This window comes from Ascaphus truei, chromosome 1 (assembly GCF_040206685.1).
Source record: "Ascaphus truei isolate aAscTru1 chromosome 1, aAscTru1.hap1, whole genome shotgun sequence".
NCBI lineage: Eukaryota > Metazoa > Chordata > Amphibia > Anura > Ascaphidae > Ascaphus > Ascaphus truei.
The window spans coordinates 33,732,229-33,755,297 of NC_134483.1; the positions used below are offsets into that span (position 1 = coordinate 33,732,229).

Below are 23,069 nucleotides of genomic sequence, written 5' to 3' on the forward strand. Positions count from 1 at the left end.
AGGCCCGTTGCTGAGTTCCAGCAGGCACCATTCTTGACGATCCATGTGACCCAAGACAGTGCAAGGTTTTCCATCTTTATTTCCCTCTGGCAGTGCCTCAGAGGGTAATTATGTACATAGTTATACAAGTCTTTCATAGTTTCTCTCAGCTGTAGTTTCTCACCTGCCATATGCATTTCTTTTGTTATTATTCCGTTTATTGAGCAGTCGTGATAAGCACTGGCCAAAGGAATTATGTATTTGTTCATTCGGAATTTGGATGGTAACCCCAGAAGAAAAAAAACCACACACCTTTTTTTATGTTTCCAGAAATGTCAACTCAACCTACCTCCATGTCATGATGAAATTGTCATCCAGTCCTGTTTTTTGTAGGTCTTTATTTTACATGAAAGTACAGGACTATTGTGAAAGCTAAGGGCTGGAGCATGATGACATGGAGTTAGGTTGGCAAAATGATCATCATTTACACAAATATATCCGATTACTAACCATATAAAATCCTACATCGCTGCATATCTGCATGTTTATGTATACGGACGTGTGTGTGTGTATATATATACAAGATATACTGCAGTCTGTATCTCCGCCACACACAGAAAAGTTTTATTCCACAGAGAATGTACAACAGCACAATGTTTTGGGGGTTTTCGCCTCAGGTGCAGTGATCACAAGTGTAGGGCAGGGGTGTGTAATCTTTTTTCCGCTGCGCCACCCTGCCTTCTCTCTCCCCCACCCTCATTACCTTGGCTCCGACGCTCTGACATCACAACGTCATGGCAACGCGGCGTCATATGATGTTGCGTCTCCAGAAGCTGTCTGAGCCAAGGTAAGTGAAGTTTACAGAGGCCTTCGCCGCTCCCCCGGCATTTAGTTAAAATGCCTTCGGGAAGGGCGCATGGCCCCTGTAACCGCCGTGCCCCCCGCAGAGAATCTCGCTCCTCCCCCCGTTTGCGCGCCCCTGGTGTAGGGGATAGTAAGGAAATAAATAACCTTTGTGTACCAGTATCAAGTCCATCCCACCTGACTCCCATGCCAAAATGGCCGATGACATCAGACTTTATTATGAACACTAGCGAGATTCCATCCAGACTAATAACTTGTTGTTTAAGATTTGAGGCTTGGTATACACTGTTTCATTTCACTTGTTTGCAAAGAAACCTTTCAGATAACGTACTCTTGAAATGTTTGCTTGAAAGGATTTTCATACTTCTATTTTCAGGGCGTCTGGCCAGAGTAAGATGTTTTGGAAAATAACTGATTTCTGTCCTTGTCTGAGTACGCTGAGTAAAAACAGGACATGTAAGGCTTCCACATTCATTACTTGGTAAACGTCTGCGATTAACAAGAAGACGCAAAACTGTTTGTCTACTGAATCCTTGACCTCAGAGCTTACAGATTCTCTGCTGCCGTTCCGGGGGCAAGAAATCTACAACATATGTATTATAGGAAAAGTCTAATTGAAAAGAGTAGGATTTTTTTCGTTGATACATAGGTCTTGATCCACAAAAGGGGGTTGTGCTTTCAAATGAATGGGCGTAAAGACATACTAAAGCTTAGCAGCCTTTTGTGGATCTGGGACATAGAGAGCAATAATTTGATCCACTATTGAGCCTCTTTTGCCTTGATACTCATCCCCCTTTGACATCATCAAGTAACTTGGAGAGAAAAAAAACACTTGACTCCCTCTATATGTCTAACACACTTTCACTAAACCGAATCTCTATTATAAAAGAAACGACACGGTAATGCAGGGCTGCACAACACGCGGCCCGCCTGGCCTCTCTGTGCGGCCCTCAATGAAATTTAAAAAAAAAAAAAAACTTTGAAAAAAAAAAATTTGAAAAAAAAAAAAACCTTTGAAAAAAAATGGCGCCGATTCCCTGCGGTCCCGGCGCGGCCCGCTCCACCCCCCCCCCCCTTCCCAGCTCCCAACGTGGGGCGGAAGCATGGCCCCCCCTGGAAATATGCAGAGGCAGCTGAGCCGTGGCCCGGGATTGGATGGGAGGCGGGGCTAGCAGCAGCCACGCTCTCCCGCGCTTTTGCACACCAGCCAGTGCAGTACCTGGAGCTTCTGTCTAGTTCATTACTTCACCAGTGACCGCATAAGGTAGGGACCCGTGGGACCAGGGAGATGCGGGGGAGAGAGGGGGCAAAGAAGCTTGGGGGGGCGAGGGAGATTGGGGTTGGGGGGGCGAGGGTGGGGGCCGCCACGTGCCCTCCCGCTCTCCCGCTGTAACTCCCCATCCGGCACCCAGACTCTCCCTCCTGCACCCCGGCAGTGTGGTCGCATAGGCAGGGAGTGGGACCCGTGGGACCAGGGAAAGATGGAGATGCGGGGGAGAGAGGGAGATTGGGGGGGGGGGCGAGGGAGATTGAGAGATGGGAGATGCAGGGGGGGGAGTGAGATGGGAGATGCAGAGGGGGGGAGAGATGGGAGATGCAGAGGGGGGAGAGATGGGAGATGCAGAGGGGGGGGTAGAGATGGGAGATGCAGGGGGGGAAGTGAGATGGGAGATGCAGGGAGGGGAGTGAGATGGGAGATGCAGGGAGGGGAGTGAGATGGGAGATGCAGGGGGGGGAGAGATGGGAGATGCAGGGGGGGGGGAGAGATGGGAGATGCAGAGGGGGGGGAGATGGGAGATGCAGGGGGGGGAGTGAGATGGGAGATGCAGGGGGGGAGAGATGGGGAGAGATGGGAGATGCAGGGGGGGGGGAGAGATGGGAGATGCAGATGAGATGGGGGGGGAGAGATGGGAGATGCAGGGGGGGAGTGAGATGGGAGATGCAGGGGGGGAGTGAGATGTTAGATGCAGGGGGGGGAGCGAGATGGGAGATGCAGAGGGGGGGAGAGATGGGAGATGCAGAGGGGGGGAGAGATGGGAGATGCAGGGGGGGAAGTGAGATGGGAGATGCAGGGAGGGGAGTGAGATGGGAGATGCAGGGGGGGAGAGATGGGGAGAGATGGGAGATGCAGGGGGGGGGAGAGATGGGAGATGCAGAGGGGGGGGAGATGGGAGATGCAGGGGGGGGAGTGAGATGGGAGATGCAGGGGGGGAGAGATGGGAGATGCAGGGGGGGGGAGAGATGGGAGATGCAGATGGGGGGGGAGAGATGGGAGATGCAGGGGGGGGAGTGAGATGGGAGATGCAGGGGGGGAGAGATGGGGAGAGATGGGAGATGCAGGGGGGGGGAGAGATGGGGAGAGATGGGAGATGCAGGGGGGGGAGAGATGGGAGATGCAGGGGGGGGAGAGATGGGAGATGCAGGGGGGGGAGAGATGGGAGATGTAGAGGGGGGGGAGAGATGGGAGATGCAGGGGGGGAGAGATGGAGATGCGGGGGGGGGAGAAATGGGAGATGCAGGGGGGGGAGAGATGGGAGATGCAGAGGGGGGGAGAGATGGGAGATGCAGAGGGGGGGAGAGATGGGAGATGCAGGGGGGGAGAGATGGGAGAGGCAGAGGGGGGGGGAGATGGGAGATTCAGAGGGGGAAAGAGATGGGAGATGCAGGGGGGGAGAGATGGGAGATGCAGGGGGGGGAGAGATGGGAGATGCAGAGGGGGGGGGGAGAGATGGGAGATGCCGAGGGGGGGGGAGAGATGGGAGATGCAGGGGGGGGGGAGAGATGGGAGATGCAGGGGGGGGGGGAGAGATGGGAGATGTAGAGGGGGGGGAGAGATGGGAGATGCAGGGGGGGGGAGTGAGATGGGAGATGCAGGGGGGGAGAGATGGGGAGAGATGGGAGATGCAGGGGGGGGAGAGATGGGAGATGCAGGGGGGGGGGAGAGATGGGAGATGCGGGGGGGGGGGAGAGATGGGAGATGCAGGGGGGGGAGAAATGGGGAGATGCAGGGGGGGGGAGAGATGGGAGATGCAGAGGGGGGGAGAGATGGGAGATGCAGGGGGGGGAGATGGGAGATGCTGGGGGGGAGAGATGGGAGAGGCAGAGGGGGGGGAGATGGGAGATTCAGAGGGGGAAAGAGATGGGAGATGCAGGGGGGAGAGATGGGAGATGCAGGGGGGGGGGGGAGAGATGGGAGATGCAGAGGGGGGGGGAGAGATGGGAGATGCAGAGGGGGGGGAGAGATGGGAGATGCCGAGGGGGGGGGGGAGAGATGGGAGATGCAGGGGGGGAGAGATGGAGATGCAGGGGGGGGGAGGTGAGATGGGAGATGCAGGGGGGGAGAGATGGGAGATGCAGGGGGGGGAGAGATGGGAGATGCAGGGGGGGGAGAGATGGGAGATGCAGGGGGGGGGGGAGTGAGATGGGAGATGCAGGGGAGGGAGAGATGGGAGATTCAGAGGGGGAAAGAGATGGGAGATGCAGGGGGGGAGAGATGGGAGATGCAGGGGGGGGGGAGAGATGGGAGATGCAGATGGGGGGGGGAGAGATGGGAGATGCAGAGGGGGGGGAGAGATGGAGATGCCGAGTGGGGGGGGGGAGAGATGGGAGATGCAGGGGGGGAGAGATGGGAGATGCAGGGGGGGGAGTGAGATGGGAGATGCAGGGGGGGGAGAGATGGGAGATGCAGGGGGGGGAGAGATGGGAGATGCAGGGGGGGGGAGAGATGGGAGATGCAGGGGGGGGAGTGAGATGGGAGATGCAGGGGAGGGAGAGATGGGAGATGCAGGGGGGGGGGAGAGATGGAAGATGCAGGGGGGGAGAGATGGAGATGCAGGGGGGGAGAGATGGGAGAGGCAGAGGGGGGGGGGAGAGATGGGAGATGCAGGGGGGGGGAGAGATGGGGGATGCAGAGGGGGGGGGGGAGAGATGGGAGATGCCGAGGGGGGGGGAGAGATGGGAGATGCAGGGGGGGGGGGGAGAGATGGGAGATGCAGGGGGGGGAGAGATGGGAGATGTAGAGGGGGGGGAGAGATGGGAGATGCAGGGGGGGAGAGATGGGAGATGCAGGGGGGGGGAGAAATGGGAGATGCAGGGGGGGGGGAGAGATGGGAGATGCAGAGGGGGGGAGAGATGGGAGATGCAGGGGGGGGAGATGGGAGATGCAGGGGGGGGAGAGATGGGAGAGGCAGAGGGGGGGGAGATGGGAGATTCAGAGGGGGAAAGAGATGGGAGATGCAGGGGGGGAGAGATGGGAGATGCAGGGGGGGGGGAGAGATGGGAGATGCAGAGGGGGGGGGAGAGATGGGAGATGCAGAGGGGGGGAGAGATGGGAGATGCCGAGGGGGGGGGGAGAGATGGGAGATGCAGGGGGGGAGAGATGGGAGATGCAGGGGGGGGGGAGTGAGATGGGAGATGCAGGGGGGGGGGAGAGATGGAAGATGCAGGGGGGGAGAGATGGGAGATGCAGGGGGGGAGAGATGGGAGATGCAGGGGGGGGAGAGATGGGAGATGCAGGGGGGGGGAGATGGGAGATGCAGGGGGGAGAGTGATGGGAGGTGCAGGGTGATGATGAGGTGCTGGAGGAGAGACGATGATGATGATGATGATTTTACCCGTGCGGCCCAATTTTTTTTTTCTTGGAGCATTTCGGCCCTCCGCAGTTTACGAGTTGTGCAGGCCTGCGGTAATGGGACAAAAAGAACTTCACAGTTTAATTGTGATCTGTAAACACATATAACCATGCCGAAAGAAAATATATGGCTGCTTTACTTTCTTTTTGGAAAAGGTGGAATGCTGTCAATCAAGTGTTTTGTCTACCTGTCCTTGGTAGAGACCCAATAAAGATAAGAAGGGGTATGGGAGCCTGCCAGTGCAAACTCTTGTTGAATACAAAGTGCTACCGCACAAAAGTAAGGAGCTGGGAAAATCAAACCACTCACACGTACCATGTTCAAAAAATCCACGGCAGAAGTTCCTGCCCCTCTGCAGTCGCCCTTCCGTGTCTGTGCTTCCACGTCACGTAGTCAGGTATACGTTACAGTCCGTTCTTCCATCTTTGAGATTACTCCCCACACTGGATAACAGACCCTTATCCATCCACATTTCAACAATTGTAGATGTCCGTGATATAATTCAGTTCATCGTAGATGGGGCATTGTGATGCACAAGTCACCTGGAGGGCGTGTACTATAAAACAAGGGATGCTGATGCACTTTCAGCCTGTCTGTGCTTCCTTTTCCGTTCCTAAATTATACCGTACAATCCCCATTCCGAACCATACAATCTCAATTGCATCAGATCACAAATGAGTTGAACAAGTCTCTGCCGTCGGTGCATGTGTGCCCCGGGAAGGCCTGCACCTTTAATACAGCAGCTCTGCTCATTTTCTTTGCAAAATTCTGATTAAAAGATTGTTGAATGGGCAGTACACGATCGTGTGAAAACCAGTCCTTATTTAATTGTGCGCTTTCACATACCCACTGAAATCGCTCTTTTTGTCACCCTTTTTAAAGCAGGGATATTTGTAGGGTTTTTTTGTGCCAGTTTTAACACACAAAAAACGACATATATGGCGACGGACTACAAACATGGCACTTGGGGGTCTCTTAATGACATTGCAGCTTTTCTGTTGGCTGCAAGAGAGAGAGCCCTGGTCCCAGTTGGCCTGGTGGACACTTGGCCCACTCTGGGCTCACCTCTATGAAACTGAGGGATCCCACAGATGAGCTCCTGGAGACCTCCCCAGGATTGCTGTTTGAAAGGGATGGAATGGAATTTGTTAGAGGTTTGACCTTTCTAAACCTGTTATACAGTAGGGCCACATGGTGCTTTGCAAGTTGTAAAGGCCTTATCACTGGTCATACTAACAAACATGCCTTACAGTGTCATGGACTATAGTATCTTCATGCAACATCTATACAAACAACATCACTCTTATCACAGGTTCATGAGTTTTCACCTGAAGAATATTCAAATGTAAAATATATATATATGTAGAGGTATCAGTACCGTGTTAGCCGAGCTTCAATAATCAAAAAATAAATAGATGATACCGTTCTGTGGCTAACGAAATGCTTTTATTTGTGCGAGCTTTCGAGATACACTAATCTCTTCTTCCGGCGATGTTACAATGAATGAAGCAAAAGGTATACTTAAAAACAGTGTCGCTTTCAGTAACCTTTTGACACCTCTAGCCATAAAACACATCCACACCGGGGCAAGGAACAGCACAGATAACATTCCAAGAGACACTGTTTTTAAGTATACCTTTTGCTTCATTCATTGTAACATCGCCGGAAGAAGAGATCAGTGTATCTCGAAAGCTCGCACAAATAAAAGCATTTCGTTAGCCACAGAACGGTATCATCTATTTATTTTTTGATTTTATATATATATATATATGCAAATATAACTGTATGCTCATCTGCATGTCTTAGGCAGGTCTGCAACCCCGCCTTTCCCCATTATCACCCAGCATACAGCACTTCCACTGCAGCAAGGGATTCTGGGAAATGACATGCAAATGAGCACACAGTAAAATCAACCCCACACTGATGAGACCCATCAAGGTTGAAACAGCTGTCTGTGGGTGGTTTTCTGGGTATGCACCTTAACCCTGGCTGTGCTCAAAGCTGTGACCATGCAGCAAGCTTAAGCCTATAGGGAACCATGTTAAAAATGGTTATTGAGGCAAAAAGTGACACTGTGTGCTCATTTGCATGTCATTTCCCAGAATCCCTTGCTGCAGTGGAAGTGCTGTATGCTGGGTGATAATGGGGAAAGGCGGGGTTGCAGACCTGCCTAAGACATGCAGATGAGCATACAGTTATATTTGCATATTTGCTTTCCTGTGGAGGGTTTTTGTCACTTTTTTTACTCACCATAACTTAACTCAGTATTATGGTTTATATATATATATATATATATATATATATATATATATATAAATAGAAGGGTCGGCGGTTTTCAAAATCCAACACGTTGGCTCAATCAGTGACTCAGTCGAAGAGTGAGCCACTGATTGAGCAACCTGTGCTGAAGCAGGAATATCCTGAAAACCTGATCTATTGGTGGCCCTTGAGGACTGGAGTTGGCCACTCTCGCCTTAAAGAATGCTCTGTTCTTTTTCTGTCACTGTCTTTCAGCTTCTGTTGTACTTCTCTCGGGAATATGTTGCTGCCTTACATGTTACAGATGATAAATGAACCATAACCTTTGACTGTTTTTTGTTGTTGCAGTTATTGCAATCCCAAGATGTCAAGGAAGATGCAGTCCTATGCTGTTCCATGGAGGTGAGAAGATAGTTCTTGATCATTTGTATGATGTAACCATATTACTAGTAAAACAAGCTTCTTCTTTTTTTCTTTTATGGAGATTTCTATATAGCCTGAGGTGGCCATTAGGGATGTTTTCGGACCATAATTCCTATTTACTTTAATGGGCATTTTCATCCATTTATAGCCTGAACTGCCACTTCGGACTATACAGAATAAGGTATTTGGGGTATAATTCTTTATACTGCTAAGTGGCCACTCAGGTCTTTAATTGACATAAATGTGTTTTTTTCGGGGGGGGGGGGGGGGGGCGGGGCACAAATGTACCAAGCATCCGATCCAGCGTATATACAGATGTTGCCAGACTAAATGATCACTCTGCTGCGGGAAGCACGCAAAATCCTGGCAACAGCATTCCCCAGCAGCGGGAAATCTCACTGTCAGGCGTCCCATTCAGAAGAACGGACCCCCGCAGGCAACCGCGACTTTTACTGTCCCCAATGTCGTGGCATTTTGTTTTTTTCTGCCGCGGTTCCGGGGGCAGTAAGTTGCGGTTTTGGGGGGCAGTAAGTCTGGCAACATGTGCAGAATAATCCCCCCCAAGACTCTCATTCAATATGTTGTGAAGTTGCTTCCACAGATGATAAAAGATGTTAGTGTCATTCATTTGAAAGGAGTTGAAGTGGCTTCAATTGTATAGAGGGCCTCAATAGGCCGTAAAGGAACATTTCTTGGATTGGCTGTAAAAGGAAAATGGCCTCTCCTCTGATCCTTCTCTCCAGCTTCCTTCTCCCTTCTCTCTCTTTCCTGTACGCATACCCCGTGTTTCCAGTCCAACAACTCGGCTCACCAGATACCTCTAATGTTGAAATAAATGTCATTTGTATACACACACAACACCCCTCGTGGGTCTATTTGCATGTCTCAGACACCGCCGAAAACCTGTCCTTCCCCATTTTCTCTTAGTATAGTGTTTCCACTGCCACCGGGGATTCTGGGTAATGACATGTAAATGAGCACAGTGTGTCACTCTACTTGTCCATTTTAACATGGAATCCTGACATGCAAAAGGACGACAAGTGTTTTTTGTGTTTAGCGTGCACTCTACTGGGGAGGGTTTTTGTCACTTTTTTACCCCCCGTAACTGTTTAAATGTTTGGTTATATACACACCCAAACAAAGAGGGTTTTACTGACTCAGGTTTGTTTTAAGCCAATTGCTGCCAGATGGGCCAGTTATGTTGCACTTACACCGCTAGCTGTGATTGGTTTAAGCAGCAGTCCCTTCCATTTTGTGTATCGATTTTATTACAGCATCTGAACCGGGGGATCCTCTGGAACTGAGCCGCGTTATTAGCGCCGGCGAACCCCCAGTTTGCGAGATATTTACTGTCTTAGTTGCCGGTGTTCCCTTCTGGGTTTCCAAAGATGGCGCCTGCAGTCATCCAATAGGAAGCCACAACGTCCTCCCCCAATTACGTTATGGCTTGATATAAGCTCGCAGGATTTGGCGGCCATTTTTAAACACGAGCATCTAAACCGGTATGAGTCTATAGGATGAGGGTTTTCAGTCTTCGACTGCTTCAGCACAGGTGGCTCAATCAGTGGCTCAGTCTTCGACTGCTTCAGCACAGGTGGGTCCCCTGTGCTAAAAATATCTCGGTTCAGCTCCAGAGGAATTATTAAAAAGAAAACAGTGGGAGAAACAAAAATGGGTAGGGAGTGTGCTGCTTTTAATTTGCTATGCCAGGAGAAAAGGAATCCCCTAGTTACACTGCCTCGGACATTGTATAAAATGTCCTTTGCATTTAGCCCATACGCTGTTCTTTTTGTCCTTGGTCATTGACGGTTATTAAATGTAATTACAGTTATTATTGCTAATAATAGTTGTATTATTATTATTATTATAAGCAAGCGAAATGTTTGCAAAGTTTGCCGATGTCATATTGGTCAGGTGCAAAACAAAAAGTTCCCTAAGGGAGAAGCGCAGGGATTCACTTTTTGTTTTGCACATTTGTATGGCCAATTCCTTCACTAGCTGCATGCTCCTTATACGGAGAAGCGCAGTGATTATATTTATTTTACAATATTGGTCAGGTAACAGGTTTTTTGGGGGGGGGTGAGGGAAATGTTTGCAAACTTGTGAAATTAATGCAAAACTGGGGAACTAAAATGCTCCCAGTACGCACATCTCTACTTATTATTAATATTACAATTGGGCTATTCAATGTTGTAAAGGCAGTGAGCTCTAAACCATGGGTGCGCAAACTGGGGGGGGGGGCAGATTTTCCAGGGGGGAGCGGCGGTTACAGAGGTCCCGCACTCTCCACCAAGGCATTTAAATTAAACGCCGGGAGACCACGCAAGGCCTCTGTAACTTCTGCTACCTGGTCTTTGGCGAAACGTCGCCATGGTAATCCACCATCAAATGACACCGCGGGTCATGTGATGTCGCGTTGCCATGGCACCGTGACGTCGCATGACCCCGCGACATCGTTTGATGCCGAGGAGGGGGGGGGTGTGTGGCTTGCGCGAGCAGGGAGGAGGGCGCAGGGAGAAAACTTTGCTCACCCCTGATCTAAACAACACAAAAACTGCCAACATCACAATAAAAAGCAACGTGTCCGGCACAGTAACGTTTTTTTCCTGTGCTAGAGTATAAGATCTAGAAGACACACAATATAGTAATGATGAGTGAAACAATGTTTGGATGTTGTTACAGGGAACCAGCTGTAATTGGCAAGAATTAACACTTTGTGGGTCTCAGTTCTATGAGTAAAAACCCTAAATGGTTAGAAATACAGTATATAGTTCTTCTGATTATAGCATTCTAGTGCAGAGAGTCTTCTGCATAAACTACAGCTGGAATGTTTTTTTTTGTTTTTTCTTAGCATTTTATTATAAAACAAATAAATAGTATTAAACTTTACCATGCTTTCCATGCCTTCTTTTCTCTTATCTGGCTAAAAGGTGTCTTTATGCAAAAGTCATTATGCAATGATTAATGAGTTTTGTTTGTACGCTTGGGTTACTATTCCATGTTTTGTCAGAAGGTAACAGCTTTTAGTCTAAACATCATTCATATCAACTGCACAAGCATGTACTGTACATCTGTGTGTCTTTAGCTGGAATACATTGTTTAAATGTCTAAGAATCTAGCAATATGGAGAAATAAAATCTACAACCCAGTGCATTGCAGTGTAGAAGAAAAGCCCAATACTGTCATTGTGCCGATGGGGAACTATTTACTTATGGGAGTTTCTGTCTGATGGTGCCCAGATCGGCACTATCCTAGTTTAATAGACAACTCCCTATCTGTTATATATGTTGTATGTCATCCTCATATTAACCCTGCCAATGCCAGTGAGGTCAGTAAAGTTTTATGTTAATGTGAACGTACAATGTGTATTGATAAACACACTATTTTGTGCAGTGATTAAGCTAGACACAGCGTGAAACACTGATAACATCTCGTTACTTTTTGCAACTATCAGCTCTTGTGACCATTGGCAATTTAAAAGCTAACTTTCTTTTGGAAGAGTCACTTTGCAAGCCCACTTGGCTTTAACAGGGTGAAATAAGTCTCTTGCTGTAGGATTTAAATCTAAGTATCTCTATAATACCGCTACAGCAGGGGCAGCCAACTCCAGTCCCCAAGGGCCACCAGCAGGTGAGGTTTTCAGTATATATCCCTGCTTCAGCACAGGTGGCTCAATCAGGGGCTAAGTCGTTGATTGAGCCACATGTGCTGAAGCAGGGATAATCTTACTACCTGATGACAAGTTGGTGGCCCTTGAGGATTGGAGTTGGCCGCCCCTAAACTTCAGCATGTCATGAAGCCACATCCGTTAATAAACATTCTTCCCCCCCCCCCAATGCAAATACAGCTCAACCCCGTTATAACGCGATCCGTTACAACGCAAATCCGCTTATAACGCGATGCAAGCGTGGCTCCCAATTTCCGTATGTACTGTATGAATACTTTACAACAAGATTATTGGTATCTTAAATACGTTATTGTACAATGCATACAATTGTACATTATTTCTAACGCGATCCGATTATAACGCAATGTGATTCTTTGGACCACAAGCACAGGGTTATAAGGGGGTTGAGCTGTACTTCTTTCACTGTGTCACAACTCAATGTCAATACAAATAAATATTTGGGAAATAAAACACTCGCGTCCCACATTTGCAGGTAAGTAGCTCCTGTCCCTCTATGATTAACAGAGCCATGCAATTTTGAGACCTAACCCTTGACAGCTTTGTCCCTTTCTCAGACAGAGACTCTTGCAATGCTATTGTCATCCCATGTCAAGGTTCAGGAAGCTGGAGATCCAGCAACAAAGAAATGACGGGGCTTATTCTCTATCTGCTGAAGCGGCCGATCTGTCATTGACTACAATGGAGAATTGCAACCAAAAATCTACCGCTTTGGCAGATATAGAATAAGCTCCTAAGGAAGTTCCTAGCCAGAATTCACGGCACGTGTTGCCTAACTTAGCTTTACCCCAACCTACAATATGTACAGGGAGAAAGCTAAAAACATTGCAAACATGGGCTGCGTTACTAAATGGGAGTGTAATTTGGATAAAATGGTGCAGAGGCCGTTTGATCAATGCCAAGCATCCAAACGAATTAAATACACACAAATAAACCATGTCTTTTGGAGACTCGTGGCTGTCTCTATTCTGCCTCTGTATTATTTTATTGAGGCGGCCAGAAAATAAAAGGGGGTTATTTATCAAAATTCACTTTGAAACAAAGGATATTTCTTGTACAGTGCCCTACAGTCACCATGCAGGAAAGCTGCAGTATCATTTCAATGTGCGGGCATTGTCAGGTAGAGACATTGCTCCCTTGGATTTTCATACCGCCTATATGAAGGGTTTACAGAGAATTGTACTGTGAATAAGGAAACAGGATTAATGAGGTAATTTTCATATAAACCTGAAAGTAGCTGTATCTCCATAATTAAACCTCTCAATGCTTCAACCAGTAACAAAACCGCATGCTACAGACATGGGGCAACAAACGGAGATCTTTCACTGCCGTTTGTGAATTGGTGACATTTGCTAACTGGGAGCCTCAATGTCCTCGTTGGCTTGTCAATCTGGTGTCTGGAGTTTGAACACCGTGTTATGTTTGAGAGACTATAGCAGACTTGGGACTCCTGTTGGAGACATCTCTATAGTGTAATTTGACCGGCTACTAACGCTTGGTACAATTATCTCCCGAGACTCTGTCCTCCCTATTTACCAACAGCTCTCTCTGTCTAGCACGTCTCTCATGTCTTGACCTCATCCCTGTCTCCTTTCTCATCTGCCTCCCTCCCGCCCCCTGGGCCAGCTGAGAGAGGCATAGGCGTCTGATCAGTGGCTTGCAGCTTAACACGCGACTTGTGACCCCTTCTCTGTTGACAGCTGCAGAGCACTGGCTGCTTGCTTGAGGAGCAGCTGCCCGAGATGATGACGGAGCTGCTGGCGACAGCACGGGACAAGATGCTGTGTCCTTCAGAGTCCATGCTGACGCGATCCCTCCTGCTTGAGGTCATAGAGCTGCACGCCAACAACTGGAACCCCTTGACTCAAAACATCACGCAGTACTACAACAAGACAATCCAGAAACTCACAGGCTGACAGAGGGGGTGTGGGGGGGAGCAGGGACACAGCTTCAGGACACCAGCGCAGGGAGGAGGGAACCGACACAAGGAACACCTTCAAGTAAACCAGAATGTACCTTACAAACTGGACTCATGAACCTTTCCATCAAAGTATCGAAAAAAGTCAACACATGTTATTAAAACAAATACACAGCATGCTTGAGAACCTATGTAAGGAGGGAGGGGAGGGGGGCAGCCTTCTTTTCAGTTCAGTCCGTCCCCCCCCCCCTACTCCGCTCCAAACAGTCCCCTTCTCTCCCTTCCTCCTGCTTTTTTGTTTTGCCATTTGCATATTGGATAGGCCGCAGCACACGCACCAAGACATTATCACTGCAGGTGCAATAGAAATGTGTATTGAAAGGCGAGTGGCTGCTATTGTTTACACACCATTGTGATGGGCTCGCACTGGCCAACTGGCAGGAGACAGCTCCAAGCAGATGTCTCCGGAGGACAAAGGGAGGCACGATCTGCCCCAGACATTCAGAATTGACCACCGCCTCTATTGTGAGAGAGCAGAAATGTGGGGAGGATGTGTTATTTTATTTTTTATTTTGAGCCTTGAAACGTGGTTTGCTGATATTAGAACATTGCACGGGTTGAAATTTTTATTTGCACTGTTTTTGTTTTTAAAGACAAGTTTGTTTAGATGGTTGAAGAAGAAAAAAAAAAAAGGACATCAGGTTTGACGTAGCAGACGGGTGTAGGAAATCTCCATGTTAAGGAGGATGGTAAGGGGTCAAATGGGGGGTTTTTTTTTTGGCAATGGTTAAAATATTTTTTTTGGGGGGGGTTAAAAAATGTATTTGCTAAGGATTGGTGCGATTTGACAAATACTCGTGGATACAGATGCATTTGTCTTCAATCCTGGATTTGGTACCCATAGAGGAATTAATGTGTGCCTGTAGTTCCCGGGTTCTCAACTCCAGTCGTCAAGACCAAACGTCTCGCCCCCCCCCCCAACAGACCAGGTTTTCAATCCTGAAAACCTGGCCTGTTGGGGGGGGGGGGTCTGGAAGACTGGAGTTGAGAACCTCTGCAGTTGCATATCCTCGCCTTTCCTCGCAGAGTCTTGCAATGCACTGCAAAGCGCTGCGTCACTGGAAGCAAAGGGTTACAGCAGGCAGACCAAATGTATCTCGGCTAAGCTTTCATCTTTGTGTTCCATCAGTTGAAATTCTTAGCAATTATTGCCAGTTTACCTGCCCGTACATGTTTCCGAGATCATGTTTTGCGCCTTATCCGTCAGTATATTGGAGGCAGAAGAAGCACAGACCAGGTCACTTCTTGTATGATAGCATCTTGATGCATCGATTTAACTATTTTCCAATCAATATTGACAATTGGGATTGGTCGTGCTGCTGGAAGCCTTAGTATTTGCTTTAATAACTGTGGTTTCAGATGGGCCTGTAACGCATGGCAACGCAGGCTGGTCTGGCAACTCTGTAGGTTACGGGGAGGAAACCAGGTGACTTTCCATCTCCTAAACTTCTACCGATTTATCTATGAAGCAGTGATTATACTGACATTTGTGCATGGTATAACTCATTTACCCAGAATCCCTGGCTGCAGTGGAAGCACTGTATGCTGGGAGATAATGGGGAAAGGCAGGGCTGTGGACCTGTCTGAGACATTTGAATGTGCTCACAAGTGGTATTTTTATTTGCATAATATAACGTAGGGGAAAAAAAGTGCTTGGCTTAACCCCGCACCAGACTAGGGGTTATTCCATAGTTTGCCTATCCGGCGACATTTTAGGAGGGACAAACACGCCGAGCAAGTGGTGGGAAAGGAGGACAGAGCGAAAAAAGGGAGAGGGGCCTAGACTGAGAGATAAGAGGAAGAGGGCCGTTTCCATGTAACCAACGGATAAACTCAACCACGTGAAATCCTTATTTTTATATGGGATTTTGGTTGTGTGGGAGGGGAAAACTTGGCCATCTTGCTCAGTGCACCAAATACAGAACAGGGGTCCCAAAGACGATTTAGTTTTCTTTGGGGGGAGGGGGACCCAGTGTGAACAGTTTGGGAGTCACAAACAATTAACCCCTGCCGGGGTGGGGCCGCCGTGCATTGGTTAGGGTACTTGCAGATAAAGGCACAGCGCCAGCAAGTAACATAAATTAGTGTTGCTGCAAGGTGAAAGCAGTCAGCCATGTAACGCATGATGTTCAACCTTAACATGGTCGTTGCTCTTCGACGGTTGATATAACCGAGTGAATAGGAGCACCATACGCGCCGGCGTTTCAAACGCTCCTGTCAGGGTGATCTCTTCATCTTCCATTGACCTGGATTGGGACGTGGGGCACTTTTGTTGGTCTGAGAATAAAGCGAGAAATGAGCGAGTTAGGCGAGCTGGTCGCTGCCCTAAGTGAGAGGCGATAGTGTGTCGGCAAGGGGGTGCCAACTGCCAGTCCTCCAGGGGCACCAACAGGGTGGGTTTTCAGGAGATCCCTGCTTCAGCACAGGTGGCTCAATCGGTGGCTCAGTCTTCGACTGCTTCACCACAGCCGGGACAGTCTTCAACTGAGCCACTGATTGAGCCACCCGTGCTGAAGCAGGGATAACCTGAAAACCTGACCTGTTGGTGGCCCTTGAGGACTGGAGTTGGCCACCCCTGGTGTGAGCAATAGCAGTGCACTGTGGGGGAGGTGTAGGAAGGGGCACAGCTGGTTATTATGATATGAAGTTGATGCACAGAGTCCATTTCATCTGGTGTCAATATATAAAGGCATTTTTACTTGCTCCCGTGAGAAATTCTTGATGTGTTTTGTCGTTGGGGTTTTTTGAGCAGTAAGAGAAGTCATTTGACTCAATGTTGTAATATTGATTAATCAAAGCTTGCAGCTTTAAATAATGCAGTTTTCCTGTCGCTTTACGCCCATTACCCTCTATAGTAGATATTGGCAAATCATGCAAAATTAGTTGGGGGGTTTTATTTTTTTCTCCATTAACAAATTTGGCAAAATGTTTCCGTGTCGGAAAAGATTTGACTATTTAATCCAGACCCTGAAAAGGGGCCTTTGGCAGAGAATGAGAGAAATGTCACAGGAAGCTGGCAAACATGCAGCATGTACGAAGAAATTAACAACAATATTAGCCCTGTGAGGTGAACTGTTTGTCTAAAATGCAAAATATGAAGAAAAAAAATGGCAAAAGATTTCAGTTGGGACACTTTTGCATATTTATTTTTCATTTTTTTTTTTTCTTAAAAGATTTCTTCACCATACTGTATAATGAGATGCCGGATCTCACCCGTCTAGTTTTTCCTGTACTCCTTCATTAGTAATGTGTATTTTATTCCTAAAAAGAAGACCCCCCCCCACCCCTCACAAAAAAAAACCACAACTAATTTAAATGACTGTTAAGTCCCTCTCACTTGGTGTCATAAGCATACTTTGAAGAACCTTATCTGAGAAGTTTGAGATAAGACAGCTGCCCTGAAAATATATGCATGTAAAAGAAATTTCTGTGTTGCCTGGCGGAGGGGGGGGGGGGGGTTGCCATGGGAACAGGCTGCTGCTGCAGGCCTTGGGCCTATATTCAATACTCATATAGTTGCCAACGCCTTGTTAGTAAAGTGGTATCTTCTGTATTCAAATGAATGCTTCGTTAACATCACAATTAATTGAAAAGGGGCCATATTCCCTCGTGTCTTCATAGACAGAAATATGTTTCCCGTTTCACAACGGGGCGACTTTTAGCTGGTCTTAACCCCTTCAGTGACAGAAGGGTCAGCAAGCAGTGTACCGTCTGTGCTGATCAACCGTGAAATACCACGGCGGTGAAAGGGGAAGTCCTGCTGAACACTTGATGCCGCGTCCATGCTGAACGCGCGTGAGCAAAACATTGTAAATGAATTGGAGCGTCCATACTGCGCGCGCACGTGTGCGTGGGTAGGAACGATGCGTGCGGAGACACTTTTTGTCTTTGTCGTGCGATGGCCGGGTTACGTGCATGGTTAAGCCAATGAGGGCGAACCGCTCACTTGATGTCATGGGCACGCCCCCATCGCGGAACCCTGCAGGCCACGGATCTCTGAAAGTACAGGCGCGCGTGACGTCAAACGCTCGGTGACGAGCATCCGCGCCCCTACTATGGACTTAGCCTAAAGCAGCAATACTACATTCCCACTTTTCTTTCTTTTTGTTCTTATTTTTCTATGCAAAGCATGTGGCAATGTATAAGGCTTGGTCCCCACTGGCTACTGCAGCACCCACTATGGCGGGGACAAGAGCCGCCCCTCAATGGGGCCTGGCCCGCTGCGAGGGGCGGCCGCCGCACTGTGTGGTACGTTTTCCAGACTCACATTAAAATTGTGATTAGACCTAGCGACGGAGCGCTAGGCCACGCCCTCCGGCGGTTCAGCCAATGAGGGTGAACCTGCCGGGTGATGTCATGGCCATGCCCCGTCACTCGCCCCCCCCTGTCTTTCCCCCTGCAGCTCACTGCAGACCGGGGAACTCAGCTGCCCGCGCCGCCAGCCTCGCAGACGCGTGTGCAGCGCGGGCACTGTGGCTGGAGCCTAATGCTGCATTCTTACCTACAAAAACACAACACCCCTGTAAGCACAAAACCCAGACCCACAACACCATATAGATTTATGTCAAAAAGAAGTGTGACAATGTATACAACAAAAGATAGAAAGCCCTTATGCTGCATCCAGCATTGACCAATCATGTGATCGTGACCATGTGCATGTAGCATTGGGGCTCCTCTGCCACTGAAAATCCTGATTGTGTACCTAACATAATGGCCACCTTTCAGTTTCAATCAATCCTTCAGTCAGTGTAACTCAGCAGCTACAATGTATCCTTATATTACGAAGGTAACATTATCTATTGTTACAGTTTGTAGCTCAAACTGCTGGGAATATTGGCAACAAATGATCACAAACAGGAAAGTGTTGCAGAGATCTTGCACTGCTGGGGAGGTGTGCTAAAACCTGATATATAAATCAAAGGATGCTTTAAAACTGATTAAAACAGTCGCTATTATGTAATACTACTGAACTGATTTTTATTTATTTTTTAAAACATAACATGTCACATGTTTTGCTGCTTTAAGATTATATATTAAACGCTGCTTATGTTTGGGCATGTTAGATTTGCAAAGACAGAATACTACAGCATACTCCAAAGCAGCAGCAGCAGCAGCCAGGAATGTGAGGGAAAGCAAATATATTCAAATTGATTTGGAAATATCTTGCGTAAATAGGTTTGAGACTTCATACATTGGACTGCATCTTTAAGGAGACATCAAGGAAACCCAGTGAATGTGTATTAAATTATTCAACAGGGGGCTTTGTGTCAACGTTTTCATGTCGCAAAGCTGGTATCATTCTCATGCAAAAAATGACTCCATATGCATCGGTGCAAGAAATCCGATTGAAAGCGCATGGGTTTTTTTTTCTCTTGTGCTATTTTATTGCTCTTAAACAGAAACCGTTAGTGCTGGCAGTGAAAGCATTTGAAATCTGTATTGTGAAGCGAAGGCAGGGCTGGTGTAATGGATGTGGGTATCCATGTTAATTAACAGAACAAATCAACAGTATTTCCACGTTACAAGTGGGGGCCTTCAGCAGATTTATGTACGTTCGTTTCTTGCCGCTCACTCCTCCACGCAATGTCCGGGGGGTATCAGTGCGTGGTGCAGGATATCACGGCTGATCTGGTGGTAACTGCCATTGACTTGAGTGGCAGTTACCGCCATATCGAGTGCGATATCCTACATCACATTTTGAGGACTCAGAGCACGGGGAGGGGTGGGTTTGTGATGAGAACTGGACCATCGTTCCATCTCTTCCAGAGCTGTCGCCAGTATCTGGCCTCCTGTTTCATTTACAGTGAGAAGGAACACAGGTAACAGAGAGAGAAGATATACACTGATCTGAGACGCTTTCCGTGCCAGAGGTCATTAAAGGCAGACATGTTAAGCAGTAGACCCCTCAGAAGCTCTACAGTAAATGCTTATACACTTTGGGAGTGGGACATATGTGAAAGGTATTTTTGAGTTGTCCAAAAAAAATAATTAATTACCTTTTCAACAAAACCCTTTTCCCCTCACCCCCTGACCCGCTCTCTGATTGTTCTATTTTTGCTCCTTGCACTTGTGAACTTTGTATCTCTGCTCGTGCGAGTGGGGAAGTCACCCTGAAGTCTCTCAGGAGTGTACAGCACAGTAGGAATTCCTAGTAATCCAGCCGAATTATTTCTTGTCTGGGGTAATATTACTTCTTTTATTCGGAAATGATAATTATGAGCTCATCGATTCACTCCGGCTGAAGAAGGCCACTGCAGCTTGTAATTTCTCTCGTAAGATCGGCCATTAAAAGCATCACCTTACATTTGCTTTTCGTTTTACGAGCAACCTTTTTTTATTCAGCGGGCTTACACTGCGAGCTCCCTCCAACTTTAGCCTCTCCTCCGGACTGAGGAGCGGCTTCTTTCTAGCTCAAGAAATTAACTTTTCTAAGTTGGTTTGTGTATTGGCGTTGAAGAATGCCAGGTCACCGCTTCGCTTCCTGAAGGGCAATCAGGAAGTGATGTCAGAGCCCGGCGATTTCCTTATTTGCCTCCTTTTATTGATCCTTTACTTACTAAATCATTTGTCTGCTGCCTTCTTTTTTTTTTTTTTTTACATGATGCATTCCAAAGACGAGAGGGGAAAGGCAGGGTAGTTTCCTGTCCTTTGCTCATCCTGCGGTGGGGAGCGGGGATAAGGAAACTTGGCCTGGCGTTCACGTTCTCAATCAAAGAGGATCAGGATGAGCGTCTCGCGTTCTTGGAGAGTTTTTGAATGTCTTGATATCGTTGATTGTCAGAAATGCCCGTTCTCCAGAAATTGGTTTGGCCTCTAGGAAAGGCTTTTTCCTTCGGACAGCCCTCTTTCGATTTGAAATGTTTCTACTGCACTTTTCCTCTTATACTGAGACTGAGCCACTGATTGAGCCACCTGTGCTGAAGCAGGGATATCCCTAATACCTGGCCTGTTGGTGGGGGGCTGGAGTTGGCCAGCCCTGATATAGAAGACATCTCGCAGGAATGACTTTACTCTGCGTAATGCTTTCATTGCCGAGATACGGTTTTTGGTCTAGTTTGTGTTAACTTGTGTAACATTTTCCAATGTCTGGAACTGTATCTTCCGTTGTATTGGGCATTTCAATGAAACTGAACACACGCGCAACTTCTAGCTGCGGGGCCAGTAGGCAAAAATGCTTTTTTTTTTCATTGCCAACCCCAAACTCACCGGAAAGGGGGTGGGGGGTTTAGTTGCTGGCTGGGAATAAATACATTGATTTGAAGCATTGACCCAGTACCTCTGTCAGTGCTCTAATCCCAGCTAATAAAAAGCTGTGGTAGCATCTATTAATTGCAGATCATTACAGAGACCTGGTCCCCATATGAATCGTTGGAACCCTAGTGACTGGTATTCAGATTAGCAGAAGCAGTGTGTAACCTACTCATCTGAAGTTGCTGGTATTTGGATACGGGCTGTCTTTGGTACAGTATGTGGTCCACTCCCAGTGCGGAAATACGACAGATTTCTGTGTTTCTGCCCACTGAGGCCAGAAGACATTGGACATCTCCGAGATCCTTGTAAGTGAATTTCACTTCCAGGTGAAAGAGATTAGAAGTCGAGGAGACGTGACCCTACTGTAGCTCTGCTTTGCAGGAATAAATGAAGTCCCAGGAATGAAGACATGACCAGGTGTCTTGTCATCAGTCATTGTACTGTGACAATGAGCCATTGTGTCCTCAGTCTTCGTTAAACAGTTAAAGTGTTCACAAAACAAGCGCGGTGCTTCTTGAAAAAGGCATTTGGTGCCAACCTTTTATATATGTCGTGGTATATTGAGCGCTAAGCAGTTTAGTGCTGGTTGTGGCGCCCGGGTTGTCTTGGATTGGTGTGAGGGGAAGATTTGAACGTTCCTGATTTGGGTGCATGGGTACGCTTAATGTATTCTGGATAATGGGCTAACTTTAATTAACAATGTAATTGTTCTCAGTTTGATGTTCTCAACATAGTGGTAAACGTACAAATATTTGCTCAGTGTGGCAAATAATTTTGTTTTCCAAACGAGTCCATGGATCTGCTCCGATTGTGTCTGGTAATGTGCGTAGCGTTGCAGGCTTCCTCTGGCAACAAAGAACCAGATTACTATTACGTGTCAATCTTTTCTATAATGGGATTATCGGTCTGTAATTTTTTTTCCGTTCACGTAGGGACCTATTAATTAAACTGGGATAATGGCATAACAGTGTTCCCCCCCCCCCCCCCCCTCCCATCTCGCCGTATTAATGAAGGATTTTTTTTCTTTCCGTGATTTATTTACAGCCGTCCAATTCCAGGCACTATGCAATTTTGGATGCAAATGAGGCAAACTCGCAAAATTACCTATTCACAGGCAATTCATTAAGCTGCGAGACAGAGGCCAATTTAGGAGTCGGCCTATTTGCTTATATACCTACAAATAGATGAATCCATACTCCATAGGGTGAGACACAAAATATCTGGAAATGTACAGAAGGGAGATGCAGAGTGTAGGGTGAGCTATATGGAGGTACTTTATATAAGCAAATGGCCAAAATGGGTCTCTCTCCTGCAATGAATAGGTCATGGATATGTAATGTATGCAAATTAATGTAAAATCTCTTTCCCCATCACCCCCCTATTCCCCCACACCCTCCCCAACCTTCTCTTAAAACCCTAATTTGCTTAGGTGAAATTTCTGACTAATAAATCATGCGATTTTTATGCATATATAATTCTTAATGCTGTTTTCGTGCATGTTTGCATTGAGAATACTGGAGTTTAATGAAGTACCCCTTACAGGCCAGAACTGGGCGTCGGACATCTCCTTGAAGAATTATGCGAATTTTTTTTTTTAATCCATGTGTCAAATGTACAATTTTTTCCATACAGTACATAGAAACATGGGGTCTTTTCATCAAGGCAAAACGGGTGTGATTCTGGGGGAAAACAATTGTATCAAAGAAAAAATATGTTGGTTTCCATGGGATTTTATTCTTTGGCACATACTGTGTAGTGTAGTTTTTGGCCCCAAATTTACCTACGCTTGCCCGGATACAAAGACCCTGTGATACTTAATGGATCTACTTCAAATACAATTCTAGATATTTTGTGTCTGCTGACAGTCCATGAAAATTCTGTCACAATTCGCAAAAAAGAAATCCAGGTTTGAAACGAATGTAAAAAAAACAAACTATGTAAATATATGTATATCTTTCGACTTCACTATTTAGCTGCTATTTAAATAATGTTGTTTAGA

General features: G+C 47.3%; 1 protein-coding gene across 3 annotated transcripts in view; it reads left to right on the forward strand.

The window, feature by feature from the left end:
• The window catches only part of CTIF (cap binding complex dependent translation initiation factor), a 419,064-nt gene extending 402,787 nt beyond the window's left edge, over positions 1–16,277 (forward strand). The window contains exons 11-12 of one of the 3 annotated variants that reach the window (XM_075586013.1): positions 8,082–8,135; positions 13,542–16,274. In XM_075586013.1, the coding sequence (XP_075442128.1) occupies positions 8,082–8,135; positions 13,542–13,757 (270 nt within the window). In that variant the 3' untranslated portion in view covers positions 13,758–16,274. Of the gene's footprint in view, positions 1–8,081; positions 8,136–13,541 lie in introns of all 3 variants that reach the window. The other 2 variants (XM_075586021.1, XM_075586039.1) reach the window with 2 other exon arrangements.
• Positions 16,278–23,069: the final 6,792 nt, after the last annotated feature.